Source organism: Python bivittatus, unplaced genomic scaffold, assembly GCF_059951505.1.
Source record: "Python bivittatus isolate LINGU-HERP-01145 unplaced genomic scaffold, Pbiv_v1 ctg000020_np1212, whole genome shotgun sequence".
In the NCBI taxonomy this organism is placed as follows: domain Eukaryota; kingdom Metazoa; phylum Chordata; class Lepidosauria; order Squamata; family Pythonidae; genus Python; species Python bivittatus.
This window is the reverse complement of record NW_028277030.1, coordinates 25,806,974-25,832,757: the sequence shown is the minus strand read 5'-3', so window position 1 is coordinate 25,832,757 and position 25,784 is coordinate 25,806,974. Positions and strand designations below refer to the sequence as shown.

Below are 25,784 nucleotides of genomic sequence, written 5' to 3'. Positions count from 1 at the left end.
CTAACAGTGGAACATGAGGTTTTTTCCCATTCTCTCCTCACCTGTAAAATGATTTAAAAATGTACAAATGCTAGTAGAAAAATGGCAGTTAGTATGTGGTCTGTTGTAAGGAATGAATGTTTGTCCAAAAAAGTGAAAATGGCTATGTGTGTAGTGAGCTTCTGCCCACTTTGTAATATATAAGTGAGAGTTGGGTAGGTCAGGAGAAACATAAAAGTAAGTTGAATGCAGTGGAAATGGAGTTTGTGTGAAGAAACAAAAAGACCTAGGGTCAAGAACGAATGTGGATTCAATACAATTTTTTTTTTTACCAATACAAAAGACGTACACTATGTTATAGAGTCATATAGCAAGAACAAATGACAATCAAACTGCAAAACCAATATATGAAGAGTGAATGTGTTGAGAGGAAACAGAAGACTGAGAATATTGGATGGTTGAGGGGCTGGATGGAGTTAACGGGATCCTCAAAGAAGATGAGAACTTACATGCTGTATATGAAGCAGTATACAGAAGTGGTAGAAGAAAGGATGATTTTACAAGGATAGAAAGTTATGGAGAGGTATAGTGGATGCTGTTGGTAGAAACTTGATTTAGTTCAGTTTCCTTTCTATTTTCTCATGTTGTGTCTTCAATTCATTTGGACCGCCCCTTTTCTGTGCTTTGTATTGCTTTATTTACCTAAAACAGTATAGCGTGATAGACATCTATGTATGTAAATATGTACTGAATATCCCACCACCACCATGGATGCTCTTTGCTTAGGGTCTCAGTTGTTTCACCAACTGATACTTTGTGTTGAAAAGAAAGGCCATTTATAGCTGTTCCTCCCTACAAGAAGCTTAGTGTACATGAGATCAACCCATTTTTCTTCAACTGCCTTATGAAATAGATGTAGAACAATAGCAACTCATCTGAGCTCATCAAATGAGCTGAGAGATCAAAAGATGACCTCCTCTACCTACAGCACATTGGTCCCCAAAGTCAAGGTTAATTTGACCTTCCTCTCCTTTTGTCTCCCTTTGAGACATCTTTGGTTGCTCTAAGGGAGAGCCCTGGGAACATTCCTCCTTCCCCAACTCTCCTCCAAAGGCAGCTTTGTTCTTTCATAGCTGCAACTTTTACAACTAGGAATAGTCAGTTGTCATAACCAGGAAAGCATTAAGAACCTGAATCCTTCCCAGCTCTACTTATAAACCGGCACATGACCAGCCTTCCTGTCCCCCTGCTACTGCTCTGGCAATTTCTTAAATAAATATTCTTGAATATAAGTTGAGTAAGGTGCAGAATTGATTCCTGCCTGGGAGAAATGTTTGGGTATGCAGATTAAAACAAGAAAATTGTACAAAAGTTGAGTGATGCATACTCAATAGAAAGATGGACCAGAAATTTGTATATGCACAATATATTTACACTAGAATGTTTGATTGCATAATGTGCCACTAATGCATAAAGAAGGAAATACTACATGATTAGAAACTCTTAAGGAAAAGATGCAGTTGTTGATTGCATATGGAAAGAAGGCACCGAAAAAGAAAGAAGGAAAGAGGGAAAGAAGGAAAGAAGGAAAGAAGGAAAGAAGGAAGGAAGGAAGGAAGGAAGGAAGGAAGGAAGGAAGGAAGGAAGAAAGAAAGAAAGAAAGAAAGAAAGAAAGAAAGAAAGAAAGAAAGAAAGAGCACATTTTGAATCCCAGTGGTGTCTTAAAAAAGAATAGCAGTGTGAGAAAAGTAAAGAAATCCTTTGCTGAGTAGCTAGATTTGGAAAGAATTTTTGACATGGCTGATGATTCTTCAAATGAGATCTTTGTGTCTAAGAGCAGAGGTCAGAGTATAGAACGCTTTGGGGTATCAAAAGGTGGTGAGAAGAATGACGGGATTCCCAGCAACCCAAGAGACTCTTTTGTTTTCATTGGTCAGTTGCTGAGGATGATGCCTGTGGACATCAAAGTAACAGCTAAATGCTGTTATCTCATCCTCATCCTTTGCCCCCTGCCATGTAATTGGTCTCTTTTCAGGAAGAAAAAAAAAATGGGGAAAGCTGAGAAAGTTGCTTAGAGTGTGATATTGTCCTCTTAATTTTTATAAGGGAATAGATAATAGCATTTCTGCTCCCCTATAAAATAGTCTCTTGTGAGACCATAAAACCAAGCCAGTCTCTGTATACAAGAAACCTAGACAATATAGTTACAATGGATAATGATTCTATTCTACTGTATCCTCCTCCAACAATGTTAAGATTTCTGTTTGCAAATCATTTAATATAGGTTTGCTTCACTCCACCTGAAGTGGCAAGCAGAGGTGGCAGGTGGGCTAGAAAGAGTAATTCTCATCCAGTTAGGTTTCTCTTCCCATTTAATCCGGTAATTTTAAACACTTTAGATTTCACCTTTTTTGTATGTTTGCGGTGGCATGTGCAAAAGGCACAGGATTTGTGTTGCAATGCTACTTTCATCAGTCTGCCCTCACTTGCCCGCCCACCCCACAGGTGCTGCTGTACAGTAGGATTATCCTATCTGAATTGCAGAAACCCAGATGTCCATGAAATGGTACCAAGAAGATTGATAAAAGTGTAACTTTTTGCTGCTGCCTCTTGCTTGTCCTGGTTTTTGCAATCCAAATCAGGTAGCCCTAGATACAAGGATGATTGTCCCATGATAGTCTGCTACTTGAGGTTTAGGGCAAGCTCTCATCTTTCCCATTACACATCCAAAATGGTCTTAATTTGGCTTCAGCTATGACTGGAAAGCAATCAAGTGTTATTTCCAGCATTGGCAGCAGTGCAAGGCTGGTTGGTTGTTTCTCTGTGGTTAATAGTGGCGTTGGTCCAAGAAGATGGTTTGATGGTCATACATAAAAACCAGGAGCTTACCCTTGAAGTCCTATGCCAGACTTTTGTGCCTCAGGACTTTGACAATGTGTTATTACTAAGTTGCATTACCTGCTTTTCATAGGATAGCATCATAAAACAGAAGGCGACCAGCCACACAGAGAGCTATTCAGTGTATTCAGACCATCCCAATCATGTGAGCTGCATATGTGACATTTTCCTTGCAGGTTGGCTGAAACAAGCATATGTTGTCATTATGAAGATCTACACTTGTCTTCTTCTAAAATGTGTGTGGTTTCCCTTTTTATAGTCTACACATTTTGACTACCTTGGTAGAGCCTTATTATCTCATATTTCTGATATATCAGCCTAACCCTTTCCATAAGTATACAGTGATACAGGTATGCAATTTTCAATCCTAATGGGATTATGAGGACCTCTTTTTAGATGGATGTGTATTACCAGAGAATAAGCTTTATTCAGTTACCTGGAGAGGTGGGTAGGAAATCAATATATATATATTTAATAATAATAATAATAATAATAATAATAATAATAATAATGGTAATTGTGTCCATACTCACTGCCTGCAAACAAGAACTGGTGGGACCACAAAACAGATAAAGTAATAGGAAATAAAGAAGCTAAAGTGTTTTGGGACTTTAGAATTCAGACAGACAAGCACCTGCCATACAACACCCCAGACTTAACAATTGTTGATAAGAAAAACAAAGAAATCTGGATAGTGGACATTGCAATACCTGGAGACAGCAGAATAGAAGAGAAGGAATTGGAGAAGATCACAAGATATAAAGACATGCAAATAGAAGTAGAACGACTATGGCAAAAGAAAGCAAAGATAGTACCAATAGTAATAGGTGCCTCAGGTGCAAACCTGAAACTTCTGGAGTACCACTTGAAGACCATCGGCATTGACAAAAATCACCATCAGTCAATTGCAAAAGGCAGCTTTACTTGGAACAGCTTATATCCTGCAACAATACCTTTAACACCATCAACCAAGAACATTTGCCTATCCCAGGTCCTTGGGAAGGACTCGATAGATGGACAAAAATGCCAAATCCAATCTAAACATCTAGCTTTGTGACCAACCATCATCATCATCATCAAAAAAAAAATGGGCATGTAATTGTGTCTATACTCACTCCCTGCCACCTAACCATAAAACATTCTTAAAATAAGAAGAAACAAAAGATACTGTGGTCAGCAATGTCAGGCCACATTGTACTGTGTCAGATTGTTGGCCCTTTGAGGTAGGAAATCAAACTTGTGAATGCTAATACTACTTTTATTATAAGGTTACAGTAAGAGAATCTTGCAAACCTCCCCCCTCCCTCCCTTTATCTTCATGAGAACTAAGGAGGGTCATCTGAGATGTTTACTCAAATTACATTTCTGCCTAGGACTCGAATTTCTTTTATCTGACTGTTGTGTTGGTTGTGGCTCTTCCTCCAATTCCTCCAGTTTATTCCTACAGATCATTACATAGATCCAAATATTGATGTTGAGCCTATTGGATCCTATCATCTGTTAGTCCCTGGGGGATTATTTGCCCTTGGCCTGTGGGGTGCTGTGCTTCAGTCCCAAGGCCCAGCCCTGGGAGGGCCACCATAAGGTCAGAGGAGTGGTTGGGCTCTCCTGAGCTAGGAAACTCTCAGCAGTGGGGAAAAATAATCTCTTGCCGTTCTTGAAACATTTCAAAATGATAGATAGATAGAGTTCTGGAGATCATTTGTTCCCTTCATACTGGGCCTTTCTCAACAGGTGGGAAAGGCTACCAAAATTCAGGTGACAATGAGACAACAGCAAGGGGATAGAGAAAATGTTTTAACTTTTCCATCTCAGAGTATGGCTGGCTCAGGCCCACGTTCGTGGGGTGATTTTCTTTCAGCATACACTCAGTGAGAATCCATTCAGAATGGCATTTTCTTCTTTTTGGTGTTGAAACCTGAAACTCTGTAGCCCGTACTCTTTCTAACGGACAGGATGAGGTGCCAAGCTTTGGTGTGCAAGGCAACACGCTGTGCTGTACGTGCTGTCTCTGCAAAACACAGTTTTGTTCTTCCCTCAGTTTATACTGTTTTCTTGTTCCCAAGAGACTGTTCTTCCCTAATTTGTTTTTAGGGCACAACAGGTTTCCATTAAAAAAAAAAAAATACTCTGGTGAACTTGAAGGCTTTCTTCAAGTTACTGTTCCTTCATTAACAGAAGCCCAGGTCTTGAGGTCTCTTGTTACTTGAGAATGCAGAAATGTCAGTAAGATAATTTGCAGTTCTGAAAGTATATGACAAAAAGACAGGGCAAGAATCACAAATCTGGGATTTAGGCCTGGAATTTAGGAAACCCAGTTGAAGTGATTAACTAAAGTTCCTTGTGAAGTTTTTGTATCTTACTTATCCATGATATTTATGTTCACATATTATAATGACCATGCCATACCTGTACTTACCTAAAAGAAAAGGAATTTAAGATCATCCCACTTCCAAAAAGAGAAAAGTAGACTTAAAAAACAACATCCCATCTCATTATTGTATTCTCAGCAAATCTAAGACAGCTCTCATATTTTAGAGGTAATTTATTAGAGAAAAAAACTTAACTACTAAAGCAGTGTTTCTCAACCTTGGCCACTTTTAAGATGTGTGGACCTCAACTCCCAGAATTAAAATCCACACATCTTAAAAGTGGCCAAGGTTGAGAAACACTGTACTAAAGTAATAAATACAATTGGCATACTGATAACAGGTTAAAAAAGCTACTCGTTCCTTTCCAGTATGTTGTCCAATCAGAGTTGTCATGCAAATAATGATGCCTGGCATATTTAATTATATGAATGTAATTAAATTGATTACATTTATATGTCAACAAAAATAGTACATTTGAATGAAAAAGGCAACCTTATTTGTTTTTTTTAGCTTTTTTTTTAAGTGATTAATTTTATGTATATTTAGATAAGTGTTAGCCCAGGGAGTATAAATGGAATTACTTCTAAGCAAACATATAGTGTATACAATTGGGTTGCAGAGGTTTTAACACTGGATACAATTAAAATGCACATACTATTGCCTGCAAGTTCAGAATCAAACTACTGTTTTGTTTTTTCTGTGACTTGTAGCTAATGCAATTGTAGGTTGGGAGGCAGACAAAGCAAGAATGTCTAACAGCATCTGGAAGTAACTCAAGGAATGAGGAAAATGGCACAGGATAGACAAAATGTTACCATCATCTGCAATCAAAGTAATAAAAACACAAAAAAGTATAGCCACGTGAAAACTTGTAATGCACTCATTAGTGACAGAACCAGCGGCACACAGCTGGCAGGACCTGCCTCTCTTTCCTGCTTTAAAAGGACCTTCTGTATACCATAAAACTAATGCTTTATGGAGTGCTGCTCTTTAAGCACAGTGTTCTTTCAAAACAGTGATAAATCAGTGTTTGATTTTTATTTTAAACCACAGGTCTAAAAGTGCTTTCAAAACTGCCTAGGGAACCTGCCTAAAATCTGACAAGCCCTTCAGAAAGGGCTGGTCAGGCACGCTGCAGGAAGGTGGGTGGTATCTCCTGTGGCTAAACCAAAATGGCCGTGGAAAGCAGTTCCCAGTGACCAAAGGGGAGGAGGCAGGCAGTCTAAAGTGGCCAATAGGAGCTGGGCAGATCCCAACCCGACTGCATCATCAGCCACATTGTTAATGGAGAGTGCTAGGTCATGTCCGTAGCAAAAATTGAGTTGGGAGAAGCACGAAAATGTTACTTTGGAACAGCTAAAGGTGACTTAAAGCAGCCTCATCTCTGGGCTGGGGGTGACATTAAGGCAGTGTCACGAGGACACGTCATTTGAAAATGGTCATCTCAGTGCAGGGGTCTGAAGAATGAGAGAACTGTGAAGATCTCAGTTCTTCATTTGTATAAGGGGTGGTCAACTTACTTATCCGCCGGGCCGCACACAGATAGGAAGCTGCGTTATCTGTGGGCAGACCAACCTTTCCTCTTCTACTGATCTCGATGCAGCTAAGATTTGAACTGCAGCAGACAAACAGGAATGCTGGCCCACACCCCTTTCACCTTCCCTCCCCATGGATCTTAGCTACATCAGTATTGCTGGAGAATGGAGGTTGAATCTCGCCATCGTGCTACCCCTTGGATTTCAGTTCAGCTGGGATTGCTGAGAGTGGAAGCTTTGGTTTGCCTTCCCAGCAGTCTTGGGCGCTTTGAGATAACTGGTGCTGAAAGGAAGGTAGAAGGGACTTGATAGGAATGTCATGGAGAAGGGCTTTGGGAATCCCATGCAGGCTGAGAGCTGCTGGTAGCTCACTCCTGATTTATATAGTGGGAACAACACCAAAGTTTTAAACAGGTTGACCGAAGGATTATGTGATCTGTGGCATTTACTGTGTATTTGCCTATTAGTTGAAATCCTACTCTAAAAACCTGTCATAATATATCATTGTGCTATCTTGTACTAATGCTGTTCTGTGGCTTCTTCTCTGTCCCAATGCTTATGAGAAATACTTGTATATATATAAATATAACTTAAACCAGAACGGAAATAGCACTCTCTGAATTACAGGTCAAGTTCAACATATGTTGAAACTAGCTGTGGTTATTTGGTAGTAGTGGGGAAGCCAATTTGCAGATGTCAGAAACAATTTGCCTTCCTAGGGGAAAATAATTAATCCAAAATGTGCAATACATATGTGTCCTGGTCTTGAAAACAGGTTCTGGGATTCTGCCCATGGGGTTGATATACATACATTATTTCTGACTTGCTCCTTTGCTGGGCCATACTCCCACTAATTTTTAGCTATATAGCAGATTTATGAGAGGGTATATTCTGCATCTTGTGACTGAAATGGCACTGTATTTGTTGGTAGTGATGCAGACTTTACGTGAGTGTAACATGGGTGCCTTTGGGGAAGCAAGGAGGGAAGGTAGCAAAACAGCATCACGATGCACACTCCTTGTATTGCAAAGCTGCATGCAAGTATGTTATGGAGTTTGTGTTGTGATATCACAACTTCATCAGTTTCACAAAATCCCAGCTTGCTACAGACGCCTCAGGAGTGTGATGCTTGCTGGCAGCACATGCCAGGAGCAATGAAATTGGCTTGGCACAGCAATCACAGGGTCTTTTTGTAAGCATAATTGTGCCAAGGCCGTTGGTTAGCCACGATCTCATTTTCATTTTCATAGTAAGTAGCAATAAGCAGGGTAAACAAACAGACAAACAAACAGTGGTTCATATAAATGCTGAGACCACAGTGAAAATTTTGTTTTAAAATTGTTTCTCCAAAAGCTGTTTTTTTATTAAATACCAACAAGGAAAAGGGAGGAGGAAGGAGAAGAAAGAATTTCTTATGTACCATATAACAGACAAAACAGACCTGGTGCCCAAAGGGATAACAATGTTGGTAGGGCCCTGGCAGAGAGAAGTAAAATCATTTTCCTTCTCCCTGCTGGTTTGAGGACACTTTTCCGTTGATTATTATGTATGTAAGTAAAATCATATATTGATTATCCAACATTGTAGTCTGACCTTAAGTGTAATTTATTAGTCATTGGGTGTAAATGTCTGTGACAACCATCTACATCTCTATGTGATGTTCTTATCTAGAAGCCATAATTCCACAAAAAGCTTGGGGTGCAAGCAGTTTTGTGTGTTCCTAGTAGAACTCACATTACACCTCTGCTTTGTGAGTTGCATTGGTTACCAGTTCGTTTCCAGGTCCAATTCAAGGTGCTGGTGTTGACTTCTAAAGCCCTACATGGTATGGGACCAGGCTATCTGAGGGACAGCCTCTCCCCGATTACATCTGCCTGTCCCACCAGATCTAGCAGAGAGGGCATGTTATGGATTCTGTCATCTAGGGAGCTATATCTGGCAGGCCCTAGGTGGTCAGCCTTTTCTGCTGTGGCGCCTGCATTGTGGAATATCCTCCCCCCTGAGGTGAGGCTGGCTCCATCTCTTTTGTTTTTCCCAAGGTCCCTCAAGACGTGGTTGTGCCATCAGGCCTGGGGACCCCAGGGGACGGGTGAACTAATGAGGTGGCTCCATTATTATTAACATCCCTTCGCCCATTACTTCTTTTTCTTAGCTTTGCTTTTTTTAGTTTTTAATGATGATGATGATGATAAAGTTATTGTTTTAAGCATTTATTAACTGTTTTAGCTTTGTTGCACGCCACCCAGAGTCACTTGTTTTGTGAGATGGGCAGCTATATATATTTGACAAATAAATAAATGGGCAAAATGGGAAGGGGAAATACTGTTTCTTTTAATATGTGCTTTTTATGTAAAAGGAAGGAGGCTTATATCTTATGGGAAAGGAGCAGACTGTACATGTTGATTGTTCTGGAAATGGCTAGTAGATGTCTGATCAACCTGAGAACCAGCTTTCATACTGTAGATATTCAAATTTGCATGTGGGATCACTGTATATTGAATTGGTGGTAGGAGCATTCTATCTTGATGTTAACAGTTTTCAGAGAATTTTATGTCCAGTATCCCATATGTTGAAATCTTTGAACCTCTGCTGTTCCTGATGTATATTGAGGTATATATCTGTTTATCTGGATTTATTAGAGACATCAGATTTTATTGAAATACTTACATCCCACTTATTAATATTTTAATATATGTTTAACTTTAAAACAATTACATTAAACAGATAAAAGATGGCCTTGGCAACTGTTAGTATTGATATTGTGCTTCACTGCTAGGAGCAGAATTCAATAAACCTCATCTCTCCTTTGACCCTTGCAATCCTATTAATGCTTCCAGATGAGGAATTGTACAGTTGCCCTGCTTGTTTCATGGAATTTCCAAATAATGCTGTTCTTCCACTGGTAATTTTCCAATGTTTATCCAGCACTTTTTTTACCATCTTTCTTTCCAGAAAAAATAGAGCAGGCTCTGCCTCGAAGCAAAATGTGGTGACTACTAAAGGTTATTTTGGAAGAACAGATCACATAATTCTTTAATTTATTGTTGTTATATTTCTACTCAGTTATATTTCTGCTTTTTAGTTGAGTGGCTTGTGGGATTTTCTTTTGCAAGTGCTGAAATATCTCAGGCAGTTTGAGGGGGAAAATCTGTTACAGAGATAAAGTCTAAAGGAGCAGAGCACCTTTTGGCTTCTAGCCTTCTTGTTCATCACAATAGCACAAATAATCCCATTCCTTTGAAAATTCTAAATAGATGGTAAATTATATCTCTGTTTGGACTGCCAGTATGTAAGGTTCACAAAGTCAAGCACGAGTTTATGACTTATATACAGAATTTGTAAAGAAGATGGGAAAAGAAAAGAGAAACAGGAAAAATGTTAATGCAATATCGTATAAGGCATTCTGTGGCTTGTTCTCCCTCAAGATAGTATCTGAGGAAGTCCTTGCAGACAAATCAATTAGGCTGAACTTTACCGTGTGTGAAAGAGTTCATGTTACACAGAAGCAAGAACAGAAAAGCAAATAAAGCATTTTTTCAAGGGAGGAATAAACAGAGAGAGGGAAAGGAGGGGAGAGAGAAAGGATATAGTCATATAAATTGCTTTCAGGGTCATTACTTCTGGTATACTTTAAAGAATGACCTTACACTAAGTAGGAATACTGATACTGTATAGGCTCAAAGTAGTTTTGAGGGTTTTCCATTTTGATCTTCCTTTTTCTCCACTTTTTTTTTGGCAGCCATCTCTCCAGGTAGCTCTTAGGTTTAAGAAATCTGTGACTGAAACCAGGACCTATTGCAAATTAGGTTGTTTAGTGCTATCTTTGGGTAGCTTTTTCATTAACAAAAGCCATCTGGGTATATCCCCAGATTGACTGAGACACAGTTTACACCTGGGGGGAAAAAAAGAAGGCGGTAGCCAAATATGAGAAAAATCCTGGAAGTCTTAAAGATCCCACAACCAACAGCAGCAAAAGAAACCCCTGGATTTGATGAAAGCACAGTGGAGCATGTTTCAGGCTGCTGGGAGCAAAGGAAAAGAGAGGATTTGAGTAGAAAAGGACAGGAGGAACCTGGAAACTTTCATAGACCGCCTAATGAAGGTGACTGGCTTTGCTAGCTGGAAATTACTGAAGTCCAGCACATTTGGTTGGCATCAGCTTGGCCTTACTCCTACATGTGACATTAGACTTTCATAGTGGTATCTTCCCTTTGGTATAATACTGCTTAATGTAAAAGTGAGCATCTTTTATCAGGTTATTGGTTCTGGAATGAATGCATGGATGGGGAGGACAAGCTCCCATTCACTGTCTCTGTTCTTGGCCTCCATTTTCCCACTGGATTTTCCAAACTAGGCACGTAATAGTGATGGTGTGGGCATATGCTCCACCTATACCACCTCCATCAGTTTTACCCAATGCAGCTTGGCAGGTGGGGGCAGCACTTGACCAACTTTATCAAGGTTCAGAAGCTAAGCAGGGTTGGCTGGGTAATGCTTGGATGGGAGGCCCTCAGGGAATTCCAAGGCTGGAGGTTAAATGGGAAAATTGGGAAATCATTCTGGAAGAAGGCCGTGGCAAACCATTTCCACATTGTTGCCAAGCCTGGGTGAGTCCCTGTAATCACCAGAAGTTGAATTTAACCCAAGGGAACCTTTACCTTTGCCTGATATATCCAATATATTTTCATATGAAAACATTCTCTGTTTTCTGGGCAAAGGCCCACTTCATTTGTTAAATAATGCATTCTATTGAAAAAGAATGGGAGAGCTTGCTTAAGTATTATTCATCATGATCAGCTACAATAATCATATTTTTTCTTGTTTCTTGGGTAAAGTGACCTTGTATTTTTTTTTAAATTAGTACTTGAATGTTCTGCTGAGAGTTTTAAAAATGAATTTAACAAACAGACTTAATACTTACATTTTCAAGAAGTATGCAATAGCCTGTATTATTTTCTTCCAGGTGTCTCTTTCCCTGATTTTGTAGTGCCACTAGAGCTAAGCATTGCTATAATAAACTTTACCAGAAGAGTAACTACAGTGCATTCCTAAGTGAAAAGGAGTAGGTGGGTGGCAGAGGGCCATCTGTTTCATTCAAGGCCCCATGAGGTTGGACCGGTCAGGCTTGGTGGTCTGCGTCTCCATATGGAAGGAAAGGGCATGGAGCTTGACTGGCTGACCTGCATTCTTCCAGCAAGCCAAGAATCAGCTGTGCTTTTGTGGCACCCGAGCATGCAGGAACATCAGTGGGCAAGACCCGCCCCGCAGTGGCATCACGATATAGCAGTGTAAAGGAGGGCCTTGCGCAATGCTGGAATTTATTGTGGGGCTTGCCATCCTTGTGCTTCTTTAGTGCAGACCCTTCTGGCGGACTTCCTGCTCTGCCAATTCAAGGGCTGGAGGAAAGCACTTCAACGGGCTGTGAGGAAGAGCCCTTATTCTACAGAGAAAATAGAGGCCAAATTGTTGCAACACCGGCTTAGCGACATCAGAGGTGTGGTTATTATTGTGTAAGCTGTTCTGGTAGCCTTTTAGAGGGCTGTATAGAGTGGCCTTAAATCCGTCAAATAAATACATATTTGTTACAATACCTTTATAACATGAATTAGTCTTAATTATAACTGCAATCTCTCTCCCTCTCTCTCTCTCTCTCTGGCCTAATCAGCACCGGGGAAGGTCACTTTTATAGCCAATCTGTCTCTTCCAGCAGAGGCTCTGCGTCAGAGGTGGGCAACCTTGAGGCAGGGAAAAAGCCATGTTTAATACTGGAAGCACACTTGTAGGCCGAGGCCTTAGGGAGAGTTGAGGGAGGGTCTTTGGTTTTTATCTGTAATATTTTTTTAGGGCTTTCAGTTCAGGTTCACGCATTTCCCAACTCAAAATGGGAGGGAAACTGTGCTGTCTGTTTTCACCAATCATTAATAGAAAGGCTCTAGTCTAACCTGTCTGCTTCCCTTTTGGCTTCAAGAGTTATTACGATTTTGAAAAGATTGAAAAGGAAGTAGTATTAATATTATTATCGCTGTGGCGTAAGCTTTACACTAAAGTGAGGGTGGAAGTGAGAATTCTAAAGATGGGATTTAATATACTGATTAAGAAAAAAATTTTAAAAAGGAGAGAAAAAAATGTGTGTCTATAAGAAAAAGCATTCAAGCAGCTCCCTTTTGTTGTTTTTCTTCCTCCTTCCCCCCCCCACCACTAACTGCTACTTAAGTATTTTTATAGTATGCTTCAAACTTCTAAATCTTACAGGGTGTGCATTGCAGAACCTTTTTCAGCCCCCAAATCTCAACCTGACTTGGGGGAAAAATACATTCTCTGCAGATAGTCTTGAAAGCTTTGCATGGAACAGCCAGAGCCCTCCAAAATCTCTGCTTCTTTGTAATTTTTCACTTGACAGAAAATAAAGCAAATATACGGGAAGATCACTAAAAGGAGGTGGTGAGGTCACCTTCCGTGGATGTGCTCAAGCAGAAACTGGCAGCCGTCTCTCAGGGAAGGCTTCACAGGGATTCCTGCGCTAAGCAGGAGGTTGAGTTTGGAGGCTTAAGTGGCCCCTCCCAGTTCTATGATCCTATTTAATTAATTGAAATAAAAGGCTGGGCTCACTTTTTGGTAGACAGCCCCAGACGTGCCATTCAAGGACTAAATAGCAGACAAGCAACTCTTCCACTTTGTTCCATTCTGTTTGGTTGCCTACCAGCCTTTCCTTCTGTGTCATCAAAAAGAGCCGTTTAAAACAGGCACACACGTCCAGCTAGGAAGACTTTTAGCAAAATCCATATGGTGCAAAGTGTAGCCCTCTTCCATCCGAAAGGCTGTAGGAAGCGGGGAGCGGTTGACATTAACTCTGCTGCAGACTGACAGACTGGTAAGCACCCGACTAGGAGCAAGGTGACCTAGTGCAACACTTCAGTGTTAATAAGACATAAGCTGGGGGTGGGGGGTGGGGGAAACCCATCGCTCTTTATTATCCAGCCCATCTTGCACAAAAATTATTGTAGAACAGATTGCTGGGTTATGGCGCAGCCCTTATTTTGTTTCCGTTGTGGCCACGGCTTGTAACAGAGATAATTTTGAATCCTTCCCTTGTTGTGCTGTCACAGAAGAATGTTTGTGTCAGGGTGACCTGACCAACGCTGTGCTGTTTCCAGAGGCTTACTCAGTCAGGCTGACAGCCTGTCTTCTCTGAATCAAAGGAAGACAAACTCAGTGAGGCTAATGTTGGCACCGAGAGCAGCAGCGGCCACAGCAGCAGCAGCTGGGATTAGCCACCTTTGCAAAAGGCTCTCTGGCAAGGTTTGCTTGTGATGTTTCAAGCACGGGATTGACTTGCAAGGGGTAAATTGGAGCTTCGTCTCTATAAGGTATAGTAGATTTTTGCTCTGTGCAAAAATTAAGGGTTCTTCGGGAGTTGCTAGTATTTTCAGATCTAGTAAAGAATACTGTAGTTACCAGGCCCAGAAGTAGACTCACGTCAAGCTACTATCGCCACCATTAACCTTCACTAGAATTCCACCCACCAGCCCACTTTTTTTTTTTTTTTTAGTGTGTGTGTTCATTATTATGCATTTAAAGGTCTTAAGCATGCTCTCTCATTTGAGAAAGTAAATATTTGGAAGGAAGAGACCAAGGTCTATCAAGCTCATTGTACTTTGCAAGAATTTCAGCTATCAGCAGGTTCCAGGAGATGTATTAGAAATTTTCCAGTGACCTACAGATGGATCAGGATCTATTTCTCCCCACCTTGACTTTACAGTAAGGACTATAATAGTTCATAATACACATGCATTGTTATAATGGCACAAGAAACAACATACAGTTTGATCCCCCAACAATTTATTCCAAAGATCTGTTTTACCAACAGTATCCCTTTCACGATTGCTCACAGAAACATTAGTCTTTTCCTTGGCTACACATAGTATGGAAAAAACCCAAGGCCTTAAGTGATGGGACTCTGTTGGGGTCAGAAAATAATGTTTTGACTTTTTAAAATCTCATCCTCTTCTTTCATCCTGTGATTTAGTGGATTTAGTTATATTTAAAAGCAGATGAAAGATGATTAAGGAAGATATTTTTCCGAGGCTCCCCCTGCCCTGTTAGTCTTTATACAATTTTGTCTGTAGGTTGTCTGTATTAAATATGTAAGACTGAATTTGTATGCAGAATTAATGTTTAAAATTCTTTTCACATTTAAAACTTTGTTTTCAGGAGAAATTTGCACACTTTATACCTCCCTGGTCCTGATAATTTATTTTTTCAGTTGATAATTTGTCTTTCTGCTCACAGGGCACAGCAGAATTTGAGAATATGTCTCTCCTATAGAATTAAATTTAGTTTTCATGGCCCTTCACTTCACATACATCCTTCCTTAAAATTGAAGTCTCTTGGGCCTTTGGAGTCACAAAACTACAGTTCCCATGTACAATGGGAAAGTGTGATAGGTAATTTCAAACTGACATGTTTATATTTTCCATGTGCTCTTAGAGTACATGTGTGAAAAGCTCAACAGACAAGTTAATGCACCAAGGTCAAATTTGTTTTATGTAGAAGACTGTGTGCTAGCTGGATTTTCAGCACACTTGTTTTGTGCTAAAAATATAAGTAATAAAGGCAGCCTAGAAGTCATTTGTACGAATTAAGTTAATGCCAGCATGTTTCTCATTTTGAATTATTTTTTGTCTGTATGAAAGGGGTTGTAATGATTAGGTAAATATAAGAAAAAAAGACAAGCACACAAATTGCAATAAAGTCTGGAATATACTTAACGAAACATCTTAGAAATGTTGTATTTGATTTTAATAAATTTTTATTAGATCAGTTTTTTGTTCAAACAATCCTGCCTGCTGCGACTGCATTTGAATCTTGCTTCCGAAAACTGGATTATGGTTCTAATCTACATATTAACAGATGAATGGTTGTAAGTCAGTTTTGTTTGCCTCAAGAATTTAGAAACTCAACAAGATAATTTAAAATACCCACATGCAGTATTTCAGCATTTAAAACAATATCATGGCAGCTTGTAACTGTAAGTAACAGTAATTCATACTTTATGAATATGGTTTGGTAGCTTGTACTAATAATTTTCTTTTTGAGCCACTTTTTCTGGTTAGTATAATATGTTAAGCCAGAATGTGGTTTATTTGGTTTATTGCTTTGCATTTTATGTTAACCCAGCTGATTGTGCTTTATTTAATAAACCATGCCTTAGTGTGATGTGTGAAATTTGTCTAATCATAATGTCTCTTGTTTGGTTTTAGCTGACTTGAGTTAAACAGAACTTCCTGCTGGGTAATTGAATGTAAGATTGTAGTCTCATTTTCCCAACACATTTAACTTGTTTATAAATCGAAGACAGTTTTGATGAGGCTCATTCTAAAATGGTTTTCAGAATTATAACTACTGTAGTGCACTCCTGGGTATAAAGTGCATTGTTGCAACACCCCTATAAGGCAGATCATCATCATTCTCCCTCATTTTTAAAAAAAATCAGTTTAAGGGATTCAGATTGAGAGGGACCTAAAAAACCCGTAAATGTTTATATAGAGGGAAGGCAATATTTGAAGACATGTTGAAGTCTACATAAACAAACCTGACAGCTCTGAGTTAAAGTCACTGTACTACTGTATGCTTTAGTGCAAAAAAGCACCATCATTCAGGAGAGAGGCTGAAAAGACTGCTTTAGAGATCACTGAGCCTTGCTTTTGTTATATTGATTGCGTTTTGTCATAGGGGCTGGAAAAATACCAGGGTTCTTTAATGGAGAATATTTCAAAAGTTCTGCCACGGAGGCTTGTATTTAAACTTAAATCTAAACAGCTACCTGACATCTGGTTAAAGCTAAGTACTCTGAGGTTGCATTAGAGTCTATGGACAAACTTTGAATGTGTTACGCTTTAAATTGAATTGCCCTCTGTTTTTCAAAAGTAGACTGATTGCTTTTCAAAGTGATACTAAATCTTGTCAGTATAGAGGAGACAGTGCTGCAAATTCCATGGGAAGAGTTAAAACCACTTCTCTTCCCATGGTATACAAATATGCATGTTGTAACTTCCTCAAGTGTTTGCTTTCCATTTCTTACTCTCGCATAATGTTAGACAGCAGTGCTCATGTAGAGGTGATGGGAATTGTCGTCCAATACATCTGGAAAGGCACCAGTTTAGGAAAAACTGCTAATGTATAATAGAGATTCATTCATCTTTCATTTGCAGCGATGCAAAAAAGAAGTTTAAGCGGTGCTAATGAAAACAGTCTTGGATTTAAATTCAGATAGAATGCAGTCCTTTGGTTAGAACACGCAGGAGATGACTGAGGGAGCCAAAGTATTTTTCATTTTCTAAAATAAATTTAAAGTTTATGACTTCAGATATTTCCTCCTTGCCTTTATTGGCTATTGTCTTCTACCCTGCTTGGGATTTCCATACTGCTTCATTGACCTTATTGTTTTAAAGTACATTGAGACTTTTAAATATAGTTTGAAGATAGTTTTATTTAAATCAGAAGTCATTTATTCTCCCCAGATTGGTACAATATATCCCAAATATAATATCCAGAATAGAAAATCCAGTTTGTGGAATCTGGGCTAAGTAGATACCACTGACTAATGAACAGCGAACCAAGAGCGCTGTCATAGTAATTGTGTTTCTGTAGTTACACCTGCAGCATTTATGAGATCCTGTAAGAAAACCCTAGAAATCTGCATTAAAATGTAGTGTTTCCTGTAGGGGTGGAATGACAAGGCACTTACAGGATGTAATTCTACTGCCTAATGTATTTATTGCCTCATCGTATATTACACTGTGGCCCACTGTGGTGCTTCACTACTTAATGGCCAACTGATTTGAGAATTGTTCTCCAGAGCTCAAGGGATAAAATAAAGAACAAATGCTAATATTAGAAGTCTGGGAACTGACAGTGCTCATTTCCCAACAAAATTAATGAATCAACTTAGATCAGTAATGCTTCTTATTGAAAATGTAATGCTAGAATTTTGAAAAAAATGTTTCTGGATGTTTTTTTCCTTTCTGCAAAGGAAAACCAATAGGCATTTTCTGCTACTGAAGCTTCCCAGAAGTATGACAAATATATTTTCTTTTGAGAATCAACATTTAGGGACATTTCATCTGGACAGAATGTCCTTTTAATCTGTGAGGGTCTCCAGTGTGATAGTTCTTCTGAGCATCATATAGGCCAAATCTGTAGTGTTTTTAATTTCTAGACTGTTTTATGAAGATTGGATTTTTATTGTTAAAAGTGTAGTAGATGTCTGTCATGACTTTTTATTTTGTTCCCCCCTGCCCCCCAGTTGATGTTTACTGCTGTATCTCCATATAGAGCAGAAACCTGAGCTATTGATGGTTTGTTGATCCCTTCCCCAGTCATTGAGAGGTATCCCAATGCTTCATAAATTTATTCCTGCCTCTTGCTCCAGTTGCATTGATCTGCTGAACCCAATAATTAAGTTAAAACATATCTGGCAATTGAAGGATTTTTATCCAAGCATGTTTGTGATGATGAGAATGGCAGTGAATTAGTTTGCCAGTTTCTTTAACTTAGGTCACCAAATAAAGCACAATTGACGAGATTTGCACAACATGCCCAGCCAAAAACCATGCCTTGCAAACATAACATTCTAGCTCCAAACAAAATAAATGATATTATGGATTATCATAATATGTGAATGTAGCCAGAGAATATAAATTAGAAAGTTCCTGGCAGAAATCTCACATCAGCCACAGACTTGGTAAGTGTCCATAGGCAAGCAACCTGCAGCCTCAACTTTTATCCCCATTTGCAGCATGGGAGAATTAGTGCTTACCTATATTACAATGTTGCCATAAAAAATATGGTGATAATATGAAGTATTTTGAGTACATACATACATACATACATGTCTTATACAAGCTGTTTATTATGTACTGGCATTGAAAATACTGTTGTAACATCTTAATGTCAAATAACTGCAAATATGTAAATGATAAGCAATGTACCAATATAGATGATCTCTTAGTTTTATTTATGGCGAAAGTAAGCATTTAAAGTTGCAGCATTTTAAATACAGAAACTCTTTCATATAATAGTAATTCTGTTTTATATATTCAAATGATCAATGTCAATATTGTTCTGGAACTTCAGACTACTAGAGGTTTGATTCCCATTAGAGAAGGCAGTTTTGTCTAGTTGAAATATCATTGCTTTTCAACAGAATGTTATACCTGTCTGTTCCCAGGCCAGGTGGTCTAGGATTTCATCGTTAAAAGGGATACATGGATTCTGTCGTTCTTTACACAGGGTTATAAGAATGTCCCTAGTCTTTAGTAGATTTCAGGCTGTCCCTTGCTTTGTATATTTCATGTATATTTCTCATGTCATGCCCTCTCCGAAATATGAACAGATCAAAACTCATCTAATACCTGCAGAATTTTGTACAATGAGAAAGCTACGAGTAGACAATTTATGTGATTGGATACTGTACTATCTTTATAGTAGTTCTGCTGTGATCTAATCATCCAAAGCTTCTTTTTAAATACCCCAGACCCTCAATATGTAGATGTTTGCAAAGTTGAAATTCATCCTGGTGTGTATTTTTAAGGACATTTTAAAACAATATTTTAACAAATATTGAATTTGAACAAATTAATGTTACACAGCCCAGCACCTAACCAATCTTGGCTGATGTCAAAAACCTAAGCAGAATTGGACCTGGTTAGTACTTGGATGGCAGATTTCAGGAAATACCAGTCCTCTAAAGCTAGACTGGGAAGTTGAAAAAAACTTGGTAGAAGAAAGCATTGGCAAACCACTTCTGTATTGCTGCCAAGGTAACAATATGGACATGTCCAGAAGTCAAGTTCAAATAAAGGAAGCTTCTCTCTCTCTCTGATAGCCAGTGTGTTGTAGTAATTTAGGTCCTGGACTAGGAGCAGAGCCAGATTTTAGTCATCCTTTAGGCATAGAAGCCAGTTGGGTGACTTTGGCCCGGTCACTTTCTCTCAACCCTAGACTAGGAAATTAAAAAAAAAAAATTCTTAATTTCCAGCCCCCCCTCCCCCTCCAGACCAGCATGGTAGATTACATTTACAGTCCATAACCTTCAACAAAGAGGCTTGGATTGATCGATTGGTTGATAATTATTTGTGTGTGTGTGTGTGTGTGTGTGTAAGGTTGATAAATAGATATCTCAGAACACAACACTGAAGAACCCACTTTATCAATATATCAATATTGATAATATTAATATTTAAAAAATGTTCTTCAGTGTGAAGTTCAGGATTGTATCCACTCCGTTCCATTCCCTTATGTCAGTGTTGTCCAAACTTGGCCACCTTAAGATGAGTGGACTTCAACTCCCAGAATTCCCCAGCCAGCATGGGAAGTTGAAGTCCACTCATCTTAAAGTGGCCAAGTTTGGACAACACTGCCTTATGTCCATCATCTTCCTGGTTGTTGCTGCTTTTTTTCCCCTCCCCCTCCAGTGATCTGTCAGCATTCCATAACTGCATGCAGATTAGTGTGCTTCTTAGCAATATTCCCTAAATAATCTGTATTTTTTCCAATTTTAGGATTTATCCCCAAGCCTGCCAATGTTTCCCTCTTGTCAGTAAGCGGTGCTGGTTATTTGGGCTGCATAGGAATAGCATATGTAGCTTAAACAGTTGAAAGAGAAGGAATGGGCTTGCTTATGGCATTCTTTCCTTCCTCTCTCTCCGCCATCCACTCAGGAGGAATCGAATCAGGTCCACCAGCCATGCCACTAATATCGATATGTCCACTGGCCTTGCTCCTTCTAGGAGTGTGAAATGGAGATATGCATTTTGGATTTCTTCAGCCCATCAGGAAACGAAACCTTCCAGTCCTGTCTGCAGATACCTGCATGCTTTCTTATTCACGTATGTGAAGATGCTGGAGATGCGAGCTCAGTCCTGGTCTCTCATATATTTGGTGAATGTGTGTCTATTTGGGGCAAAGCAGCATTTTTGAAACTGAAACCATCAGAGTAGTTCCCCCTCACATCCAATGTTAACATGTATTTTGGGTGCTTTTATATTGAACAGGAATGGAGCTGCTGTTTTCTTTATACAAGATTTTAATCACATGAAGATTTTTTAGCCCAGTTATCTTAGAGGAATTGAGAAGAGCAAACTTGATTTTCACTCCCAGTTCGGTTAGTTTAGGTTACACAGGGAAGCCATCAAATTTTAAACTGCAGAGGATCAAGCAAAGAGAAGCTAAACTGCTCATCCCCACGTGAGATATTTTCTATCTTGAATAAAAAATGAGCAAGATGCGGTGTGTTTTTCTTATCAGGATTCCTTTTCCACAGGCTGTGGCAGTTTTATGAGGCTGAACAAAGCTGGGATCCATGTAGTTCCCCTTCAAAAACCAAACTGAGCACCTAAAACTGGCAGTGACTGAACTTGAATTTGACTTCCATGGCTCAGTACAAGTAGCAGCGCATTGTGACCCACTTCTCTTTATCATCTCTTTCTTCACCTTGCAGATCATAAACATGGACTTACAATAGACTAAATTTGCTGGAGTATGTACATCTGCTTCTCTCTACCCCACAGAATTCTTATTTGGGAATGAAAGAAAAAGAAAGGACAACATTTGGTGTTTCCCAATATGTTAGGCTACAACTTGGTAATTTCCTGTGAATGGGCTGTAGCCCAATTCATCTGAATACCACCACATTGGTAAAAGCTTCTAAATGACCATCCTGTAATCCTGGTATATTCTTCAACGTAGCATCATCAGCTCTAGCGTGGCTTTCTTCTTCCCTTTTCATTATCACAAAGTATTTAAATATAATTTTTGGTTCTCCTTTGCTCTACTTTATATAATTCCTCCACATTTGTTCTGCAGCAAGTAGTAAAGTGCTAGATTCCTTTCATCGGTTGCTATGGGGAGGGCCAGCCTTTCTCTCTTCCCCGTTTCCGGCTCGGTGGAGTTTTTTGAATAGAGATGGCAGCTTCTGATCATTGTTTGGAATTTCACAGACATTCGAAACAGCCTCCTCCACCTCCGCTTGTGTCTGAGAGCTCCTAAAAGACATAAATCTGGGGGGCAGCAGATACCGAGTTCAATAGCACAAGAAAATGAGGCCCAACAGCCTGCCAAACTTCTGGGTGCCATTTTATTACTTAGCTGGCACATTCATGGCCACCAACATATATCTTTCTGCTTCTTGGACTGTTAAACAAGAGCTGTCCCAAATTTTTATATCGTGTAAGTGCAGGCAAGTGCTTTGATGTTGTCATTAATGAGGTTTGTGCTCCAGCCGGCTGCTTCCTGGGTCCGAAGTAGATGTAGACCATGTTAGATAATTAGCGTGTCTGGCAATTTATTTTTATTAGGAGCTCTCCAAGCCTGAAAATGGTAAAAGGTGAAATGAATCCAGTGTGCTCGTCATATCTAAGGGCTGCTCTGCACACATTAGTTGTCCAATTGTCTTCCAATGTCTCATTTATGGATTATGGACTTGAATGTGAATGTGGTAAATGGGTCTCAACGACAAACATGTTTGGGGAAAGGTTACCAAATGCCTTGAGTGAGGAAAGAGAGGTAATAAATTCCAGAAATACTTCTGCTTGCTTACTTGGTTAGGTTTGTATCTAACTGGTTTGGTGTAATGAGTAAGGTACAAGACTAGAAACTGGGAGACCATGAGTTCTAGTCCTCCCTTAAAAGCTCAGGGGTCAGTCACATTCTCTCAGTCCAACCAACTGTGGAGAGGTATGAGGAGGAAGCACTATGCAGGCTGCCTTGAGTTTTTGTTTTTTTTTTAAAGGTGGGATATAATCTAATAAATAATCTTGTTTTTCCTCTAGGAATTCAAAGTGGCATGCCTAGCCTTCCTTCCCTGTGAGATAGGTTGGGATGAAAGTGACAGATGTGCAGTAATGTGAGGTGCTGTGGCTGGACTTGAACCTGTGTCTGCTCAGTCCTAACCCAGCACCTTAGCCTCCCTGGCTCAGCACTTAAAGAAATGATGCCCGTGCACTTGAGACCATATGAACAACACCTCTGTGTTAAGCAGATTGCCTTGAACGCAAGTCTTTTCAGAGGCTCCTTCCTCTTGAATACACCTTTGCCCCCTCAACAAAAAGCAATGCTGTTGTACTACTGTGAGGAACTTGGCAAGTGCCTCACCTTCCCCTCCAGGAGCTGGGCAGGGCTGGCTCCAAGTGGCCAAAGCATGAGGTAGCTGTGGCCAGGCCCTTTCTTTACTCTCTCACTGTGCTTATTGGTCACTGCAAAAGAAAAAGTAAGTCACCAGCTGGTTCTCCATGTAGAGTGTGGCAAAGGTGCCTCTCACGGTAGCCAGAAAACAAATGGGGGAATGGTGCAAGGCACCACAACGCCTTCACTTCAGGAGGGAAGGGGAACCCCCAAGAGGGGAGGGAAAGGTCAGTGCTGGGATTCCCACCAGTGGAAATTGACTTTGCAATGGTTCCTCTGAGCTGATGATCTTCTGAAGATCATTAGTGAAGGGTGTGAAGTCCACTGGAAACCTGCCTATGTTGCGCGGACACTCAAGGATGATGCTGATCCTCAGCATGGAAGAACCCTGAGTTAAATAGAAGGTACAATGCCTAAGGTGATATTTTAAGAATATCTGTCAGATGTCCCCATCAGCTGAGACTAGGCAGGTGATAACCAGAGAGATAGCCCTCTTCTTCTCTGTGGAAATTTGTCCCTCATAGAAATTTGCCTCATATTTATGGAGTTACCTTTCCGGTGCCAGGGAAGAATTTATTTTAAACAAAACTTTCCAAAGTTACCTGTTTTAGTTTCTGTTGTTTTGTCCTTACAGGCTTTCTGTTGTATATCCTTGTTCATTTTGTATTTTTAATACATTGTCCTGTTGTTATTGCTGTTGTTGCTTTACATGAACTACCCTAGAAATGGGTTTGGAGGGCAGTATTTAAAATTAAATGTGCATTACTGAGGTCATAATTTGTCAAGAGATAATGGACCTAGTCATTTAACCTGATTTGATAATAAACAACATAATTGTATAATGCTAAAAAAAAAAAAAAAAGCTTTAAGAAGTGCTTTCCCCAGAGCCCAAAGGTAGACCAACAGTTTGTTTTTATCAATATTAAGGATGCTTTTCTGATGAATTACAGAAATATATTGTCATAACTTCCTGTCATGTACCCACAGGATCTGTATAAATCAAACTGTCAGCTTTGCATCATTTTTACTGGGGCAATTCACTGTTTTCTTAGAAGAAACACTTCTTTTGAAACTCTTATGTTTCCAAATTTTATTAAAACAAATATTGATCTCTATCTCTCTATCTTTTCCTATTTATGTGGAATAATTATAATCCACCCCTTCTGATTCTTTCTTCAAGAAGATGGGAAATTCTTATGCGGGGCAACTTAACACAACACGTTTTGAAGAAGTGCTACATAATTCTATTGAAGCTTCCCTCCGATCCAGTAATTTAGTCCCAAGGCCCATTTTTTCACAGCTGTATTTAGAAGCCGAGCAGCAGCTTTCATCTCTAGAAGGTAAGAAGTGCTCCTTTGCTATTGCTATTTGAAAAAAAAAATCAGTTCTCAAGGTAATGGACTTCATTCAAAATTACGTCAGTAGACTTCCACTCACAAAATGGAATTTTTACTTGCTCTGTTCATCCTTTCACTTATGGAATGTGTCCCAACCCTCTAAAATATATTTAGATATGGATAAAGATGCAAAGTGGGCCTCCTAATGAATATTTATTCATGAAAAATCACTCTTGATTGCACATAGAAGATTAGCATACAGAGATAAAGCTTATTAAGAACTGTTCTTCCAGAAATAATTAGTATATTCTTACTTCTCTGATTTGCTGGCTGTTTAGGATTAGAATGTTGCAAAGTCCTCCCTGTGCTGATACATAGGCAAAAACCTATATTGAGCTTGCTCTGAATCAATGAGAGGCAGCAAAAATTGTAATAAATAAGAGAGGGAAAAGTTTACATGACCCATCAGAAAAACAAAAGCAAAGCTGCACCTCTATTTCTAAATGTTCTGGCTTTTTGTGATCACTGAACACTTTGGAAACAGTGATTAGAGTTTAGCCAATCTCATTCTGTCTCATCAGGATTGTTCATTAGTTCACTGTATAGAAAGAGCTTCAAAATCCTCATTTGTATTAAGCCTGCAAATGTTATTTATTCAGGGTATTTGAAATATGTCAGGGAGAAAGGATTTCATTTCTAAATGGAAACCTCTCCAACTTTCACTTTTATTTAAAAATGACTGGACAGATTTAACTGGGGCTAATGCTCTACTGAGTGTGTATCAGATCATAGCTTTTTGAAGTTTGTAATTTTGATTTATCTTGGGAAACTGGAATTATTGTATTGGGATCCCAGCCAAGTTATGGTAAAAATGATCATAAGAGTGAAAATGAATGCCATTGTTCCAAGATAATGGGGTTGTCTCTTTTCATATGTGTGTGATATTCATTCATTCATTCATTCATTCATTCATTCATTCATTCATTCATTCATTCAATATATCATTGAATCAATACAGACTCAGGGCACTTTACACAACAGTCAACAATAAAACATTCATAAAAATATCCACAGTACATATAACTAAAATTAAGATTACATAAAAAATAAATGGAGTCACAAACCTATTCTTGTCAAAGTTGCACAAATAGCTTCTAAAAATCTACAGAAAAAAAATCTTGGCAGCAGTATGGAAGTGGTTTGTAATTACTTTCTTCTGAATGTTGTTTAGATTTCTGTTAGCCTTACCAGATAGTCCAGACTACCAGGAAACACAACCAGATAAACTAATTCTACTTTATTGTAAAACTACATTAACAGAATCTTGCAAGTCTGAAAATACAATTCTCCCACTGTCACCTTTACAGCCCGAGAACTTAGGGAGTGTCCCTTCTGAGCTTCTTCCTCTGCCCACTATGCAGCTGTGGGCTATGCTGTCTCTTATCTGACCATTCCCCAGGCAGCATCTCTTCGTCTGATCT

General features: G+C 39.2%; 1 protein-coding gene across 9 annotated transcripts in view; it reads left to right on the top strand.

The window, feature by feature from the left end:
* GREB1 (growth regulating estrogen receptor binding 1) overlaps window positions 1–25,784 on the top strand; it is a 102,020-nt gene that overhangs the window by 5,696 nt on the left and 70,540 nt on the right. For 3 of the 9 annotated variants that reach the window (XR_015795263.1, XM_025163188.2, XM_025163183.2), the window contains exons 1-3: window positions 13,483–13,655; window positions 13,891–14,151; window positions 24,150–24,306. Coding sequence is in view for 8 of the 9 variants with exons in the window: in XM_025163188.2 (XP_025018956.2) it covers window positions 24,150–24,306 (157 nt within the window). In the remaining variant the exon portion in view is untranslated. Of the gene's footprint in view, window positions 1–13,458; window positions 13,656–13,890; window positions 14,152–24,146; window positions 24,307–25,784 lie in introns of those variants that run through there. The other 6 variants (XM_025163185.2, XM_088136013.1, XM_025163186.2 and 3 more) reach the window with 6 other exon arrangements.